The sequence below is a fragment of the Lepisma saccharinum genome, chromosome 2, assembly GCF_977018435.1.
Source record: "Lepisma saccharinum chromosome 2, izLepSacc3.1, whole genome shotgun sequence".
Classification (NCBI taxonomy): Eukaryota; Metazoa; Arthropoda; class Insecta; order Zygentoma; family Lepismatidae; genus Lepisma; species Lepisma saccharinum.
Window position 1 is genome coordinate 170,945,533 of NC_139230.1, and position 19,776 is coordinate 170,965,308.

Below are 19,776 nucleotides of genomic sequence, written 5' to 3' on the forward strand. Positions count from 1 at the left end.
GAGAATACGATTCATAAAACCAACAATTTGAGTATTTAACACAAATTGTTACACAACTTAAGATAGAAAATTCAACCTGGGTAAACCAAATAACATGCTGCAGCCATGTGACTGATTCAATTATTGTTTGAGAAGACATTACAGAACCCTAGCTAGAAATTTCTAAGCTCAGAGCTAGAATATAATACAGTTTCTCCTTCTTGGGAATAGAAATTTATAATCCAAATGATGCATCTGCTTTGAATTAAACAGTATACCAACAATAAGCATTATATTTCTAAGAAGTGATGTTACTAATCAATATCGAGAATATTGTTCATGTCTTGTAATGCAGCTACAGTGCAAAACGTCACATTCATCTCAGTAAAATGCCAAACATGAATTTTTTAAACATATCATTGAGAGCGAAGCAAGCAAGAAAATTGTTACATTCATTTCTTTGCAGGCTTTCAAGAATATTGATTTCATGGGGTATCAATACTTTCTTAGGATCCCGCAGTATTTACTCTTTTCCAGCTTCTCTTTTCGCACTTTCGGCATGCCGAAAACGTGTGGATACCATATCACTAAATAAAGTCCCCAAAATATAATATTCGAACTCTCCCCCCACTACAGAAATCCCTTGACAATCTAAGATTTAACACTTTATCAAGAGCTTCATATCTCCCACCTCCCTAAAATTCAATCCTCAATCCTCCCACCAAAATTGCTATGCCAATTTCAGGCTTACTGTTTATATTGAAGAGTGGGTATTGCCTCCTCCAAAACAAATAATTCTCAGTCCCCACACTACAATTTCCGCAACAGTCTAAGACAAAAGTAATACACAAGAATTTGATACTTCCCCTTAATTTAATGCTCAATTCCCCGTAACTAAAATAAAAAAGGTAAAAAGGTAAAGTGCTCCCCTGTGCTTAGCACCACGCCATGAAGGCGTATAGGGGGTGTGGGGGTAACGCCGTAACTAAAATATCCACCAAAATCTAAGACTTAACACTGATATCAAGAGTTGGATATTGTCCTCCCAACGTTTAATTCTCAATCCCCCCCCCCCCCAGAATCCACGTGTCAATTTAAGTAAGGCCTAATGTGTAATAGTTAGATATCCCCCCCCCCCTTCTAATAATACATATTACCCATTGCAATTCCCTTGGAAGTCTACAAATTGCTATTTATGTAGCAGCAATGGTTAATTGATAATGTAATGCAACTTGTGTCCAACACTATATTGTTCACGTCAAATTTCCATCATAGAAATCCTCTCCAAAGTTGGGCGGATGCAACTTGTGTCCACAAACCCACCTGTGGGCATCCCTGCCACAAAATACTTTCCTTTCTTCATGTAATGGATTAAATATGGTGCATTTAAGGTGTAAATTTTTTTTACATATATTTTAGAAAATATATAAATGTTGAATTTTATATTATTTGAAGGGAAAAGAATCCCCCAAAAAAATCTCGATGGCGCATTCTGTGTCATAATCACCCTATGGGAACCCCTGTAAGGAACTGATAATTACAAGCAGGACTGGTACACAATCATTACAAGAAGTGTTTTTTGTGGCGGCAGGACTATTTTGAGGGGAAATGCTTTTGCAATACCCTCTTCAGGGGAAAAAAGCTTTACTTGTCCTTATCTAGAAAAAATCTTTGCGACACCTACAGTATGTATAAACACAAATAGCATTCATATTTTTACATGCTAAATCATCTGACTTTCTTTGCCACAAATGTTTGCACCTGCAGTTTTATGTAGAATGTAAATTAAGATGGGTAGGAGTACCAGAGATTATATCCCCACCATAAATCAAAGATTTTTACACCTGTTCCTTTTTAATACAATGCATGTTCACATTAGCAGCACAGTGATGACAAAGTAAATTTAAGTCATTCCAAAATAAATATGTATGAATATCATATGGGTATTATGAAACAAACTAAATTATTAATTGAGGAAAAATAGTATTGTTACCATAGTGTAAAAAGGGTAAAAATATTTAACAATATCCAAAATATCTATAATTTGAATAATGATACATGGTGGTCCAGTCGGTATGATGTGTAATTAGTAAAGCAATTTAAAATATAATTTGTTTTTCATAAAATATATTATTACTAATATTATTATTATTTTATAAGGGTCTGAGCTACTGGACAGGTCACAGGTGGTGGTAAATAAGGAAGTAAAGAAGATAATGAACAACATTAAAGTAATACCCAGTGACTAGTGAGAACTGAGACAGTAACCACAGGCTACTAGTATGAGATATGAGGAGATGGAAAATAAAAGATAGAAGGGAGGAATAAGAAAGAAGGATAAGAGGGTGGAAATTGAAGGATAAGATAATAAAAGAGAAATATCAAGAAATATTGCATACTAAAGTGCCAAGAGATGAACCCAAAGAAGTAGAAACAGAATGGATAAGATTTAAAACAGAATTAGTAGAGGCTAATGTGGATTAACAACTTTTTTCTAGAGGGGCGGATGCTTCTATGACATGCCTCCCAAAGAAATCGATACTTTGTTGTAGCCGAAAAGGTATGTGGAAGGACAAGCAAGAAGAAAAAAAGAAACACTGTGGTGGAATAAAAGAACTAGAGGGGCAGTGAGAAACAGATATGATGTATTTAGAAAATGGTTTAAATTTAAATCACAAAATGCACAAAAAGAGTACGTGGAAAAAAGAAAGAGGCAAGAACAGTAGTAAAGGAGGAAAGAAGAAAGTGAATGGAAGATTGGACCAAAGTGATAGAAGAAGATGTAGATGGGAACAAGAAAGTATTGTGTGGATTAGTGAGAGAAAGGAGAAGAGAAAGAGGAGACAGCTGCAAGCTAAGGGATGAAAGGGGAAACATTATACAGGGCGAGCGAAAAGTCGCCGGACTAAACAGATTTTTTTTTTTTTTGTTGTTCATAGCTAATTATTTATAAATTCAACAGATTGAAATATGCACAATGTAGGATGTATCTTCCTGTATTCTATAATAGGGTAGGTTCCTATAAGAGTACACAGTCTTGAAAGAGTGAGTATGGAGTGTCAATTTCCAGAGTTGGCAGCATTGTGGGATCAAGCAGCAGTGCAGAAGGTTGTGTATGAGCATGAAGGAAGTAACAAGATGCTGGCAGGGACTGAGTAATTAGCAGGTAAGTACTTTAATGCCATTTCAGTGTAATATTACACTTGTAGAATATAACGTCTGCCCAATAACGCTAAAACGGGAAGACAATGACCTGTCTAGTAAATATCTCTGCACGCCTTGAGAATACATAGATGTGGATTTCACATGTCTAGTCTGATTGATTCTGCCATCTGGTGACCAAACATTAAATGTGGCATTGTCCTCAAAGAGTACGCATTGAACAGTACCCAAGAGTTCACATGCATACTCTTGATGGACAGGGCAGTTTCCATGAATCTGTGATATTTTTTAAAAGATGTCTAATGTCACAATTTCTGAATAACTTTCTGTAAAATTAGAAGAATTTACATAGATTGAATCACAAATAAAATGAAAGTACAGTATCCTATGTGCATAAATTCATATGTAAAAAGTTTGTGACAATAGTTATTATTTCATCTACAGGAAAGATGTCGGGCCACAAAAGGAAAACAAACCGAAAATTCAATTCAGCCTCAAGAGGATGATGTTCACTGTCGAAGTGACAATGGCAGCAACAGACAGTCAGAAGTTAACCTACGAGTATCTCCTTCTGAATTGTTCCCCCTGCCAAAAGCCAAGCATGAGTTGAAGCTCAGTAGATGTGGAAAGAAATCCAAAATAATGACATCATCACCATATCGAGCAACATTGGAGTGTGCATAATCCCAAAGTACGGAGCTAAGTAAAGGAGGCAAGCGTTGCAAAGGGAAAAAGCACTTGAAATTTGATGCTGCTGTACCTTCCACATCTACAGACCTTCAAGAAGTTGTCAATTGCCCAGGATGCCATGAACCAATTACAGAAGACTGGATTCAATGTGGAGGTTGCGAGCAATGGTGGCATGAAGCTTTCATATGAAGAACAGGGTGCCTTTCAGTGTGACGTGTGTTAGAGGTTTTATTTCCTTCATCTCCAAGACACTTTCAAGTGCGTACTTTTAGGGGACATGTTGCGTACTCTTTAAGGATTAGTCCCCTAAGAGTACTATTTTGCATCCATTTAAAAAGATAATTGTATATCCTATATTTTGTTTCCATTCATTTTATTCTTAGTTCCATACGAAAGTAAAGATACTACTTAAGAAGTAGGTGCAGTTGTTTTGTGTTTCTGTTTGTTTACATTCCCGTAATATGACTTTAAACACTAAGTGCATACGCTTATACGAACCTACCCTATGTCTTGTTCCTGAAATTTGCTATTTATTGTTATTGTTATTATTACTAGATATTAAAAAAGATAAGATAATAAAGAAAACAAATGCACAAAATGAAATCCTGTACAGGATCATCGGGATACAGTCTTCTCCACTTTTCCACACACAAAGTATAGGTCTTCAGCTTAAAGTAAACCTCCCAACAAAGCAACACGCTTCTCGCGATTAAAAACAATCTTGCACTGCACGGTCAACAAACACCCACTGCTGCAGTTACAACGCCAGCCTTGCTTTCAAAATAGGCTCCTCTCCTTCCCAAGAGTTGTCCAAACAAGCCATGCGCGTTTGGTCCTACAGAACTGAACCAAACTTTGAAAATGATTTTTTAAACTTTCAGTCCGGCGACTTTTCGCTCGCCCTGTAGAAGAGGATGAAGAAATAAGGAGAATGTGGAGAAATTGCTGAACATGAAGAAGTGGAGGAAAAAGAAAACGGGAAGGAAAAAATGAATCTCGCATAGAAAGAAGTGGAGGAAGCACTGAAGAGAATGAAGAGCAGTAGAACATCTGGAGTAGATGAAGTGCCAGTGGAAATGATACTAGGAGCAGGAGTGATTGGTGTGCAGTGGCTGTACAGTGTGTTGAAAACAGTGTGGCAAGAAAGAGAAGTGCCAAGAGATTGGACAAAGAGACTAATAGTTCCCATATTCAAGAAGGGGGACAGAATGGATTGTAAAAACTACAGAGGAATAACACTAACTATATTGGGGAAGACTGAAAGGGATAGAATAAGGTATGAGGAGATCCGACAGACAGTAGGGATGGTGGAGCTTCAGGACAGGATAGATCAGGCACAGATGAGATGGTTTGGAGACATGAAGAGGATGGGTGCAGAAAGACTACTAGTAAGAGCTTACAATGCACAAAGAGTGGGAATAAGGCCAAGGGGGAGACCAAGATGTCAGTGGAAAGAGCAGATAGCAGAGTGTTAGGAGAAGAGGACAAGATTGGAACACTGTGGAAAGAGATGAGTGGTGGAAGACCAGGAAAAAATTGAGAGGCTCGACTTCTATGCCGACCCAGCCAGAAGCAGGAAATGGCGAAGGATGATTATTTTTATTTTATAAGAATTTTTTAACTATCATGAACAATGTTCAACAATATTAACTGAAAGGGTTTATCCACACATATACACTCCATCAGTGAACAAACACTTGACTGCGACTACTACCAGGAAAACAAACAAATAAATAAAACATATGAAATGGGTTTGAGAAACATGATGTTTGTTAGAGCCTTGGGTTAGCTGAGTGGGTATGTTCCTATTGTTTAACAAGGTGGCAATGAGGCAGCTGGGAAATGCTTTGCAAGAATTTTGCTAGAAGAGGGATACCATCTCCCCAAATCCCTTCTCACTTCAAGCACTGCCCCTGTGAGTCTTATTGGCATGGTGCATGCAACAACAAAGCAACCTTTGTTTTGAACAGAAAGAAAATATAAATAATCATCATTACCTTCTTCCAGATGCATAATACATTTTCATCCCTGTAACAGAATGGGACATGTTCTCCATTAATTCTAAGAATTTCTTCTCCCAATTGAGGACTTCTACACTGGCCTGGGACAAAAGAAAAGATGAATCAGTTTTTTGTTTGTTTTTATTTACACTGAAATTTACAGGTCAATTTTAAATTTACTTTCATACCTACAAGGAGAAGTAAACAATTCTATAACTTAATTTTAGCTGTATATATAAAAAAAAATTAAACATACAAAATTTTTACATTACATAATGCATAATTTCTAGAAATTCAAAATTCTACAGATTGAGGAAAACAATACATGATAAATAAAATATTTTACAATGTAAAGAATAAGAATTCAAATTTATTCTATTTGCTATGAATAGGAAATATTTCCCCTCTTCTCATGAAGACCAGCCAGCCTTCCTTCTCGATGGTAACATCAGAGTTTGGATTGTGTTAAAATTAACTCTTGCACCATCTAATGTGGAATCATACAAAACTTTATAGGCAGAGTACAGAAACTTCTCTCTTGTAGTAGCAAGATAAAATGAACAATAATGAAGTACTTACGAGGTCGCCTGTTCCAGCATCATTACCACCAGTATCTGGATCAACTTGGGAGAAATTTACGTGAACAAGCCAAATGCTTAGTAGCGCTCCTGCAGATATTATTTCTCCTTCATTGCTTTTTCTTACATCTCCCAAAAGACCCAGATAATTTAAGTGACGACCAAAGGTAGCTCTGGAATAAACATAAAAGTTGCATAAGTTGCATCATATATATATATATATATATATATATATATATATATATATATATATATATATATATATATATATATATATATATATATATATATAGCATTGTGTTATATGTACAGTATTGGGCACTTTCAGCAATGTCTGCCTATTGAAAGATTATTCAAGAAACAGTTCAATATACACACTGCCATGCCTTATGTATAGATAAATCAAATAACATTACATTCAAGGATATGCATGTCAAAAGATTTAACAGTAGTGAGAAAGATGAATATGAGATGAACTATACCAGACCACATTGTCTCATCTCGTTTACATGGAACAACCCTCCATTCACTGTCATTTTATGTTTTAGTGCTCCCTGCCAACAAAGCTAGTGCATTAGCTTTGTTTATTCATATCACATATTATAGAAACAAAGTGTGCAAAATACCAGGCCAAACAGGGGTGTTTCCTGCCACCCCAACTACCTTAACCTAGCCCCCCTCCCCCCAATAAAAATTTCCAGGGGCAGAGTTAATCATTATAATTGTTACAAATATACCTACTTTACTAAGGATAATGTCTAATAGATATTTATAAACATCCATCTCATTCTCATCTGTCTCTTGAAGGGCCGTTCTCAGCTCAAGTCTTGAAGTGTATATTACAAATAACATAATCACAGCATAAACATTCAGCATGCGGAAGTGACTAAGGCAAACAATATTTTAATTTTTTGAAGTCTCATTTCAAGCACTTAAATTTGTGTGCACACACACACACATTTTCAATAACATACCAAAATCTCGAACGAAATCAGAAGTCTTGAACACTAAGTCTTGGATTTTGCAGAATCTATCTCATTCTCGGTTTCGTCGACAAGTTGCGAAGTGTATGGTTCTGTGGCCATAGGCGTAGTTAGGTAGGGCTAGGGAGGGGGGGCAGCAATTAGCTCCCCAAACGCATGTGACATATGCATAAAATAATTAAGGAAAGAAAAATTGCACACAGAAATTAAATAATTCTCATGGAACTTTCATGTTTTACTCTTGCGGTGTGCCAGTCACAGATAAGGAAAGAATTTCACAATGAAAGTTTAAGTGCATGTGCCTTTTTGTGGGGACCATATGTTCCGAAACAAGATTTCAAAGAAAATATATCACCGTTATTTAATAATAAATAATAATAATAATAATAAATAATAATAATAATAAATAATAAATAATAATAAATAATAATAAATAATAATAATAATAATAATAATAATAATAATAATTTCTTTATTTCCATAGACCCATATCCATGGGTGTGGAAAACGTTATACAATACTAAATATTACAAATGGAGTAGGATTACAATGAAAAGAACAAAATGCAAACACAAAAATACAAATAAATCATATGGGTTAAACAGTTATAAATGTCATATACTAAACTTGTAAAAGAGAAAATCCAAATATAGGAGACATACAATATCAAAATAATTTAAATGCTTCAATTTACTAATCCAGTTTAACTATTTACATTCATTGAGATTATACAGAGGTATATCTGTTAAATACTGTTTAATTGCTTTCATTTTCTTGTGAGTTTCTGTAATTTGTTTGATGTGTGTGGGAAGATTGTTATGGTATTTTATTCCTGCAACATGAGGTGATTTGTCTGAAAGAGCAAGTCTGTGTGCTTTCATGTGGAAGTTCTCTTTTAGACGTGTGTTGTGCTGATGGACGGTCGAATTTATCAAATTTACAGTGTTTTAGTACATATTCAATTGCTTTATAAATATATAGGGAATATATGGTCATAATTTTATTTTCTCTAAATAATTCTCTACACGAGTTTCTAATTGGTATTTTGAACATATACCGTATTGCTCTTTTATGTAGAGTAAGCAATCTTTGAGTGCATTCCTGCACAGCTCCTCCCCATGCTAATATGCAATATTCTAGGTATGGATATACAAGTCCATAGTATAGATTTGTGTTTATTTCAGACATGATATTGTGTTAGGAGTTTTAGGAGATATAAGTTTTCCCTACTTTCTTGCATACATGGTAAATATGATATGCCCATCTTAATTTGTCATCAATAACTAAACCTAAAAATTGATTTGATTATCATCTATTTGTAAGTTTACATGATCAAAATTAGGTTTATTTCCAGGATTGAAAGCAATATACATTGTTTTTGGATAGTTTATATTCAAGTTATATGAATTTAAGTGCTGAGTTATTATATTTACTGATATGTAGGTTTGTCTTTCTAATTGTTCTTGTGTATTTGCACTGCAAGTTATGGTTGTGTCATCTGCGTATGTTAAAATATTTGTATTGTCTGGGGTGGGTAAGTCTTTGGTATATAGCATGAAGAGTAGCAGGCCTAGTATGGAGTCTTGAGGGCTCCTGTTTTTGCATATTCAGTGTAAGATATAATTTTGTGAACCACGGAGTTTTCAGTATGTAGTATCTGGTTGTACTGTGGTCTATCCGTGAAAAAAAAAATATTTGTATGCGTTTCCTCTAATGCCAAGATTATATATTTTTTGCATGAACATAGAGTGGTCTAAGCAGTCAAAGGCTTTGGACAGATCCAGGAAAATAGCACAGGGTATCTCATTATCTTCTAATGCATCTACAATTATCTCAATAAATTGAGAAGTAGCTGTACTTGGCGATTTACCCTTTTGGAAACCATGTTGTAGTGGACTAATTATGTTATATTTGGCACAGAATAAGTATATTTTATTACAAATGATTTTCTCTAACAGTTTTGAGAAAGATGATGTGATCGTTATTGGTCTATAGTTTTTTATTTCTGTCTCCAGTCCTTTTTTTAGTATTGGTTTGATTATACTTTTCTTCAGTACTTTTGGGAAAATTCCACTATTGATAGAGGCATTTATAGCATACTGTAGTGGTAATGTAATGTATTGAGAACATTTTTTAATTAGATAATTTGACCAACCATCTGGATAAATGGAGTTCAGTACAGTATTTGATTCAATTTTAGTTGTTTGGGCACTTTTGGGGTCAATGGGACAGTTTACATAGGAGTTTGAGAAATACCTATTGAATGTATCTGTAATGTGTTTAGGGTTAGTTATTTCTACTTCATTTTCAAATATTGTGGTATTTTCATTATGCTTATTGGGTGTTTTGCCTCTTTGCTCATTTATGATATTCCAAATTGCCTTTGATGTATTACTATTATTTCTGATATTATCTTTGATGTGTTTGGATTTTTCATATTTTATTAGTTTCTCATTCATTTTTCTTTATTCTATATGACTCGCAAAGTTTGATTTCCTTAGTTATGTGCATTTTGTCAAATATCTTTGAGGTATCTTTGTGTGTATTATTTCATTTGTGAACCAAGTTTTTGTTTTTTTGTTTGGTTGAACATGCTTTATTTTTAAGGGGCATGCAAGATTTATGAAGTAAGTTAGTATGGTCATAAACTGCTCCCATATGTTTTCGGTTTCACTTTCTTGAAATACTAGAGCCCAATTTTCTTAACCTAACAGGTGTAACAAATAGTTTAAGTTGTCTTCCCCCATGTTTCGGCTTTCTATTTCTGCTGATGTTCCACCTTGGAGCGCTATGTAAATATTGTTACATTCAAACAATAGTGGCGTTGCAACCAGTGTTTACATAAATGTAGTATTTCAACAATGAGTTCCTACAAACATGAAAAGAAAAAAACCGTCATTGTATAGAGACTTAAACAGAATAGCAGTTTTGATAGGGAAAAGGTGTCAGTTCAAGGAAGTGAATTTAGTTTCTGTGGATTTGTATTGCGTGGGACAGGGACTTCAAAACTTATTTTGATGTGGAGGGTAGGTTTTCAAACCAACCAACCAGTTTTCAGATTATCTTCCCCATATATATATATATAACATAATAATATATATAATATTATCTTATATTTTTATTGTTATATTTATATATATTGCATTTAAATACATCCACAGTGGCGAAGCCTCATGAGAGATAAGAGGAGGTCCAGAGGCCTCTATTACGGATTATTTTATTACTTATAATTCCATTAAATGGTGCTTAATACAAGAAAACTGAAATATTATGTCTTACCATATTTACTGCAAATTTCCATCCCTGCATGATACTTGATCTTATCATGCAGTGAGGCATGATTATTGAGGCATTCCTTTCATGATTAGTAACAACTGAAAACGCACTACTTTTAAAAGGGGGCGAAGTACACATGCAAACGTATTGAGAAAATCCATGTTTGTGAAACTTTCTGATCGTTGTGTTGCAAAGAAATTTGCCCATGCTCTCATTTAGCATTTTATTATTTCATAAATCGTAGTATAATATTAACCAAAACGTTGCATACTAAAAAAGAATCACATGAATGAAAGAGTTAAAAATAAATTTTTTAATGAGAGATTTAGTGTATTTTGCTTCACTTTTCTTCCATTTTTGGCTAATCGCGAAGGCAGTCAATGAGATTGAGGTAATATGGATATTTTATTTTGTAGGTGCTATATTTTTTTCATATTTTACATAAAACATTTTTGCTTCTAAAAAATCACAGCCATAACATGAATTCACCTCCCCTCCCTCTCCCGACCACGTGCCTGTGCTTACCCTTCTAGCGATACCACTGAATGTACATTTCTGACAAATAGATCTTCTTAAAATTTCACAATCAACCGAGACGAATGTTTCTACGAGTATCCTTCCTCCTAGCATCCTCTCCACTCTGGGCCAACATTACAATATTTATATATAACATTATAATTATAATAGTACAAACAAGTAGCGATAAATAAATTAAGCAGGCACTCTAAAGGAGGTGGTTCATACACTCCAAAGCTTTCATCGTTAAAACTCGAAAGAGCAGAGAACTGATGGTACATCGAGACCATGCTTGTCTGTCTATAATGTCTCTTTTTCTGTAAATTAGTAAAGAAAACTTAAGGAGAGCAGTAAAACTTACCAATCTTTTGATTCTATATCAGGCGACCTTGTAGTCTGTGTACTTTCTGCAAATGATTTACACGTACACATGCACAGTTATATCGCTTGGCATGGAAGGAAATCCAAACTCATCACTGCACTAAAACACACCTTCTGCAGTTATTCTACTCTGAACAATAACTGTGTTGTCTGACCGAGTCTAAATTTGTAAAAGGAAGGGGAGATTAGCCTAGACTTGAATTTCCAAGAACTTACAATGTTCACCGCACCTTTTCTCATGGGACCCTTAAACAAAGCTCATGTACGGTAAGTCCTCCTCCCCCAGTGTATTGCTATATTAGAACGCACTTGCAGGTACAAAACCTGTCATCAAAGCAAAATTGGAAACGGAAGCAGCGACTTCCTACTGAGATACTTGATTTGCAGAGACCTGACTGCGATTCTTATCTGCTTTTAGGAATTTTATGTCACGTACTTCTTGCTGTTTGACAAAAATGGTTGAAAATACAGGGATATAAGTAGTTGTAATACAAACTCTCCGACGACTGTGTTAATCTATGCACCGGATACACATGTAATAGTTTGCAACTGAACAGGGCAGTATATTCGCTACTGATTCATAATTAGATTGTTACTGTGGTTGTACGTATTTTAGCCATAATGTAACAAGTAACAACGTGAACCTCGGATACTTCAGTTATCGGCACAAAAGTACCACAAGGCATCTAGACACAAGCCTGTAGATATCAACCTTGTAACGAGATTTGCAAGCATTTGACATGTAGCTCGGCGTAAACAGCCACATGTAAGCTGTAAGTCCAATAAAATTTATTGTTGTTGATATTTGACATGTAGGCAGAGACAAAATCCGATATTGACACTTGATTTTGAATACGTTTTTACCATTTCTCATATGGTTGGTTCACTTCCTCCTTCCGCTGAGATGACTGCTGATCTTCTGGCTGGTAGGCTATGATGTTCGATCTACTGGACGCGTTTCTCGCTTCGTTTTAAGCTAATAATGTGGTTGGTAGTTTTGTCATTTTTCACAAAATTTGTGTGTTCCTTGCAACCCTGCCGTGCGCTGTTTCGCCGCAGGAATTGACGTCACAGATATGATCAAATGTTGTGTTTTTGTTGCAAGCATACAGGCGGCAAAACGGTCTTTTTTGAACGGCTGTAGCGTCGAATCGACGCACCAACGAGAAAAAAGTTGTTTGTTTTTATGTCCTCTATACGAATCTGTGGTCCGTGGGCGCCCTGTACAATTTTAATATTTACCCTTAAATTATGCAAGAAAGTGACCAAACCAGACGCTACGCTATGGCTCACAAACCATATGAACATGCAAAAAGTTTGGGGAAAGCAACAAAGATAATCGTAAAATTAGCACGCCAAGGGAGATTTCACACCAAAGTGACAAGCAACACATACCTTTCAGTTTCACACTGGAGTGACGCGTCACGCTGCACGTGCCCTTGTCACTTTGGTCACGCATGCATACTGAATGATTTTCAACAGACTGGAAGGGAGCGTGGCTACTAGGGTTTGTGGCAAGGTGTCGCTTCGTAGTTGCCAGTTTCGTGCGAAACCCTCGTGTCACATGTAATTTGGCAGTTGTCACTACAGAAACACGTAAGAAGCATTCCTTAAAAGTGCGCAATTTTCGTACTTTAAGAAAAAATCTGAGGGGGGGGGGGTGCCAAAGCGTTCGTATTTAGAATTAAAATACCCCCTTTTTCAACTCCAATACTAAAAGTAAAAAGAAAAACTGATTGAAAATTATGTGCAGTCATGAGCCTGTTGTGACGTCACATTAATGTGGGCAGTGTCCGAAGTGGGGGACCCGCAGTTAAGAAAATTGGTGTAAAGCATCCCTCCACCAGCTATACCACTGTCCCGGTATCTCTGGAGCAAGGGAACGAAAACAAGTCTCTGCGCAAGTAGTGACGCGAGACAGCTCCACCAAAGAACATGTGAGAGGGAACGAGATTACGTGGAGGGGGGAAAGCGACTGCAGTTACCAGCCTTCGAGCAGCGTGTACTGCTTCGCTCTGCTCACCCGACCCCCCTCTCCCTACCTTCTCTGCCGCAATGATCGGCCTTGCTCCAGAGAGAGATGGATGCGTAAGCATCCTTATTGTCTCCATGTTCAACCATATAAGCATCCACCTTTCCCCACCTAGGAATTTCCACTTCGACCACTGAATATTGGTCCATTATGGAATAAAACAATTTTACTGAAAGGCCCGGTATATCATCAGGAGATAAAACTTCAAAATAAAACTTAAGGTAGAAGTGTACTTACGTGTTTGAACTCGAATTCAAAACTGATACTATTTGTTGCTTCGTTAGGTTTGAAATCTTGGTTTTGTCGTATGACCACAGTTGTAAAATACTAGTTTCGAGGCATTCGGTATCGAATGAATTAACAAAGGCACAATACAAGTTGTCTGAGAGATGAACGGATGGATTGAAGTTGTCCATGTCTTCACCGAAATGATCGTCCACGAACAAATCGTCGGAGAAACCCACGCTGAAGTCCGAGAAGTCCATGTCCATATCGCTAGCTTGGCGACGAATCCGGGCATCGCGTTTCTTCCTGTTGGGCTGCTTCTCCTTTTCCTGGAAATCCACAACAGGGATTCTGGAAATATATGCAAAACATATTATTAGCAAATTTTAACAGAAGAAAAACTTTCTGAAACTATATTTATCAATTGTGGCAAATTCTGTGTAAAAAATGTGGCTGTCAAGTGACAGTCCAATGTACCTTTCCATCACTGTTTACCCTACACAATGATTCTCAATTTGAAGTATGAATATCCCTGGGGGTATAATAGCCATGTCAATGGCTGCATTTGAGATTCTAGATTTGGATATTGTGTACGAAATTCATTCTCAAGTAAGAACTTCCTATATTTATTACAATTCATGTAATTGTTCGCACGTGGCCAGCAGGTGATAATCAGAAATATTAGTAGGGAAATTCAAAATGTCAGATTAATGGAAGAGACAACTGCAAAGAAACATCAGTTTTAAACTGGGATTCGAACCTGAGACCAATGAATTGAAGACAGTGTGGTATTTGAAAATTCTCCAGTAACTTCATTCGAAGCATCGGGATACTACTCTTATATTGCCAGGTGAATACTATTTTGTCGCATGTCGATCTGCACTAACTTCATAGGGGATCTGACTTAAGTTTGATTTATGTGAATTTGGAATAGACTACACGATATTAGTAAACATTTTTGTTGATAATTCACGCCACCTGACAACCAGATACGTCGGATAGGAACATGAACCTGTACGGAACACGATAACGTCAACTCGTCTCCGACAAAAAAGTGGATATACGACAAAAGAACATTCAGCCGGCGATACATAAAGCATGCCCCAAGGGTTAAAAATTTGCAACCAGCGTATCCAGAGAAGGGAATTTCTACCCTATAAATACCACCCTGGTTGTACATACCGTATAGTATTTATTCATTGTAATACAATAATTCAGTAATGGCAATTTACACAGATTGCTGTTACTGATACCCCACAATCCTTGAATAGAACATCGAGCAAATGACCTCAATTAAATTCTGCAGGCGCTCCCGGAAGCTGCTCATGACGTCATGAATCATGTCCTGTGGAACAGCCTCGAGCACTTCTCGGATAACCTTTTTCGAATCCCCAATACATCGTAGCCATCGGGAGAAAACTTTGCCTTTGAGATATCCCCAAAGAAACAAGTCTGGGCTTGTCAGATCTGGAGACCTAACCAGCCAAGGGACATCCCCAAATCTTACGATCAGTCCATTTGGAAAGAACTGCCTCAGTTTGGCCGTCGTAGCATCCCCATGTTGCTGCAACGATTTGTGGAGAATGGTCATTTCTTTCAGGTCCCTATATCACTCTGTATTCACCGTCACAGTGCGTTCTTCATAGTCTTGAAAAAAACTACGGCCACTCAATGGAACTCTGACAGCACACACGCGACAACTTTTGGGCTATTGTGATGTTTTTCATGAAGACTTTACGAGGTTGCCGTCTGCCCAGTAACGGAAGTTTTGACTATTCACAAAACCGTTCAGATGAAAGTTTGCCTCATCAGACCATTACCAGAGCATTCGAAATGAACTGTTCCTGTGCAGAGGTTTCGTCTGTTCACCTTATCTGCTGGCCGTAGATATTGAACATCTTACTGTTTGCACGGATGGAATTTTAAATCCAATTTCAGAATCCTACTCAGGCAACTGTGACACATACATTCACTGTCGTTGCATGGAATAATCGCCAAGGACTTTGCTGTAGAGACATACGTACTTCTTGAATATTGTAAGGGGTGAACACTATCTTTTGAAGGTGCTTATGTTTCTTATCAATGACTGCCGCTGTTTGTCACCACTGTTATACCAACCGAGATACCGTCCATCAGTCTGGAACGATGGTTTCCACAATGCAACTCACGGACTTTCACTGTCCAAAGACTCATGGTACACCAAATGTCATACTTTTTGTATTACGGTTGGGTAAGACAGGTGGTGACAACACATTCCTATCTCTAAAGTTGCCAGTTGAAATTTCAAGGACCACCCTGTAGTTTTTATAATTATTGAATTTTTCGCTTTCTTTGGTTACTTGACGTCGGTACCTAACTTGTAGATTCATTGCAACAATGAGGATGAATTATTATTATTAATCCTGTAATACCATTTCTATGGTATGTTTACGGAATATTCCAAATAGAAAAATTATGCTATTGTGCTCGTAATTTCTTACCAGGAGCATAGGCGTAGCTACGGGGTGTGCCGGGTGTGCCTAGGCACACCCTAATGGGCTGCTTTATCAAAGAGAATTAAAGACAGATATTTCAATAAGAGAGAAAATAAGCGGCAGTTTGTAAGAAGTTGAAAATGTCATTACTTGGTACAAACGTGTGCATTATCGCTGATGAAACGAGTGTCTATAGTTTTTCGATTTTGTGATGTCATTGGAGAAAGAAGATATTTACTTGATTGATTGATTGATTTAGTTTATTTTACTTCGCGTTTTGTGCCTCTTGGCTAATTTGCGAAGATGGGGATGAGTGATGAAATGATGAAATTGATGAATGAACATTCACAAACAACCAAGCCCGACCGGGATTCGAACCCGGGACCCTTGAAGATATTTACTGTATTCTACTCTGTACTGCAGCGCTTTTCTTCTTACCTGTCTCAAGCTGCACGTGCGAGAGAGCTTAACAAGCTTACCCAAGTTAAAACTACATTAACCCTTTACTGGAAGTATGTGTCTGACAGACACGCATGGTTTTTTTTCTCGTTGTGCTGGCATCCCTGTATGTTTCTGTGAAGCGAGCTCCTCAATACCTTCATAATTTTTTTTTTTTCTTAGTTTGGTGGTGTGATTCATTGTTGTCGGTCGCGCTTGTGTGTTAGCTGATAAGAGCTTTTTTGTAACCTACCGTGTCTGAGAGGCACATACTTCCAATAACGTAAGTTTTTTTTGCGTGTCCCTTGGACACATACTTCCAGTAGTGGAGTTTTCTTGGACACAAGTATTATTGATGTTGATGATTAGAACTTAGTTATAATGGAGGAAGGACCTTCTACATCTAGGAAAAGGAAACTAAGCGATGTAGCGAAAGTGGGTGAACCCAATTTTTGCGCCAAGGTTTCAAAAATGTGGGAAGAAATGGAAGAAGAAGACGGGCTAGAAGAGGAGATGGAAGATCTATTTTCTGATGATGATTCCGATGTGGACTCCATGTTCATTCTTGTGACATATGGTTCTTCCACTGATGATGAAGATTGTCGTAATATCGAAGCTAGTATTTCGTCTGTAAGTTGCAGGACAAATAAAGAGAATGACGTTCCAGCTTTCTTTCAAGGTAAGGAAGGATATTCTTGGGAATCTAAAGAACCAACAAAGACTAGACGTGTTCCTCGTCAAAATATAATACGAGGAATTCCAAGTTTGACAAAGATTGTTAGAAATTTAGGTGAAAATCCTCAAATGGAAGATATTTGGTCTCTAATTTTTGATGACGACATTATTGATCATATTCTGTTGTGGACAAATGTAAAATTAGAGAAAACAAGAATTAAAGTCAAAGAGCATCAAAAGAGCAATTACAGACCAACTCATAAGTGTGAAATAAAGGCACTTTTAGCTCTTTTTATGCTTACATCAATTTGTAAGTCTGGACATGAGGATATGGTTTTCCTATTTTCTACTGATTCTATGGGTAGACCCATATTTAGATCAGCTATGTCAGTGAAGCGTTTCTAAATTTTGTTACTCTGCCTCTGATTTGACGACTCTGAAACAAGAGAAACACGGAAGGAGACAAACAAAGTTGCATTTTCATAAAAAAAGAAAAGTTTTTCTCAATAATAGTTATTTTTTCTTACGTAGCACTTGCGTTGTGTATGTATTTTGAAATAAATTTTATAATATTAGATTATAAGAATAAATCTATGTAATACTTTGCAAGGAAACAAAAGTTTAGGTGTTCCGTGTCTGTCAGACACATACTTCCAATTATGTAATAAAAACTCATACTTCCTGTTAAGGGTTAAGAGCAACTCAGATGCAGGATAGATTGGAAGCCGTGCTCTTGCTATTTGTGGAACAGGAAAAAGCTTATCTATTGATGTAAATGAAGTTATTGATGAGTTTAAGAACATTGTACCCTTTGACAGACGTTTCTCGTTATAGATGCCGTGTATTTTGATGTATTTGTTTCTAACATTTATGAACATTTTGTGTGTGTGTAATTTCTATGCAATTTGATTTTTTCTACGTACTGCATATATTCAGAAATTTTCAACACTGTCATTTAGTGAATTTATAATCCTTTACAAACATCAGTGCAGTTAAAGAGCCAAGTGATTGTGTTGCAAAATATGCTATTAAAAAGGTACAATACCTCATTTTTGTCCTTTGTGCACACCCAAATATAAAGTTCTAGCTACGCCTATGACCAGGAGCCGACAATTGATGTGGCCAATTCGCAAGCGCACCACGAATCCAGTGTGCTCATTCCTTCATGTTTCATCAATTCATCCTCATCCTCGCGATTGACCTATGGAGGTAGAAAAGCAGCCTAAGATAACAAATACGTAAGCAAGAGTAATTGGCAGAGATAGTGCGTGCGAACTGGAGCCGGTCGATGGGTACATTAGTCAATCCGTTGTAACGTGACCTCGGAGCCACGCCTAGTAATTTCACCCAAGGTCGCCATGCGTTATTGAATGCCGTGATGGGGATGGAAGAAGAAAGGTCGAAAGACGAGGAAAATGACGGATGCATACAAGATGATCGCGACTTTCGCTTCAAGTAACTGAAGCAGACGCAAGGATTGGGCAAGGTTAGAAGCGAAAGGCAAATACATTTGTCATTACCATTTACAGTCGCATGTCCAGGTCGGCGGAGATCGTGAATTGATGGGCGCTAGCTAGAAGTGTCTACCAAAATAACAAATAAAAAATCCTTGACTTTTTCTTGACCCTTTTTCGTTTTTCTTAATCTTTATTTATTCGATCCCTACTTAGGTAAAGTTGGAAATTAGCAATTAAGAAAATAAACATTTATTCAATGAAAAACCCCTACCAAGAGGCCAGTTAAGATGAAAACTAAAGCTATATTTAACAAGAGAATTAAACTAGCTTTATCTATTAATGCATCGTAGACTGCATTTGGCAGACTAGCGAGGCTCTGGCATCAGAACTCACAGCCAGTGTAATCTTCTGTGGGGCTCTTGTTTTGGTCCCTATATATTTGTGATTGTCCCTTCATCAATCTTATCTTACCACCATTCATCCTCATCTTCGCGATTAACCAAGGGGCAGAAAAGTGAAGTAAAATAAACTAAATCAATCAATCAGTCATCGAGAGCAAAAATTCTTGACCACAAGTATGGCTTTTTATTGACATACTTGTTGATTTCTTTACCTTTCTTGACTTTCACGACTGGTAGACACACTGTATAACTCGCCATTTGAGCCATCTTTTCTGAAAAATAGCTTATTTTACGTCGCTTTTCAGCTAATCGCGATTATGAACATCAGTGACTAGACGAAGTTGTAAAGAAAAAGCAAACACCCATGACACGATCCGCGACTCGAACCCAGAACCTGTGATGCCGAGATTGTTGAGTTGACCATTGAAACGGCTCGGCCACCAACAAGACTTCCCTTGCGGCGATGGTCTTCATGGAAATGTTCTTGCAAACAAATTACACACAATCAA

The 19,776-nt window shown here is 36.9% G+C and overlaps 1 protein-coding gene across 2 annotated transcripts in view; it reads right to left on the reverse strand.

The window, feature by feature from the left end:
- Positions 1-19,776, reverse strand: part of LOC145984190 (patched domain-containing protein 3-like) — a 178,284-nt gene that overhangs the window by 33,040 nt on the left and 125,468 nt on the right. For both annotated transcript variants that reach the window (XM_083117706.1, XM_083117707.1), the window contains 3 exons: positions 13,835-14,173; positions 6,411-6,582; positions 5,829-5,932 (listed from right to left, as the gene is read on the reverse strand). In XM_083117706.1, the coding sequence (XP_082973832.1) occupies positions 5,829-5,932; positions 6,411-6,582; positions 13,835-14,173 (615 nt within the window). The remainder of the gene's footprint in view (positions 1-5,828; positions 5,933-6,410; positions 6,583-13,834; positions 14,174-19,776) is intronic.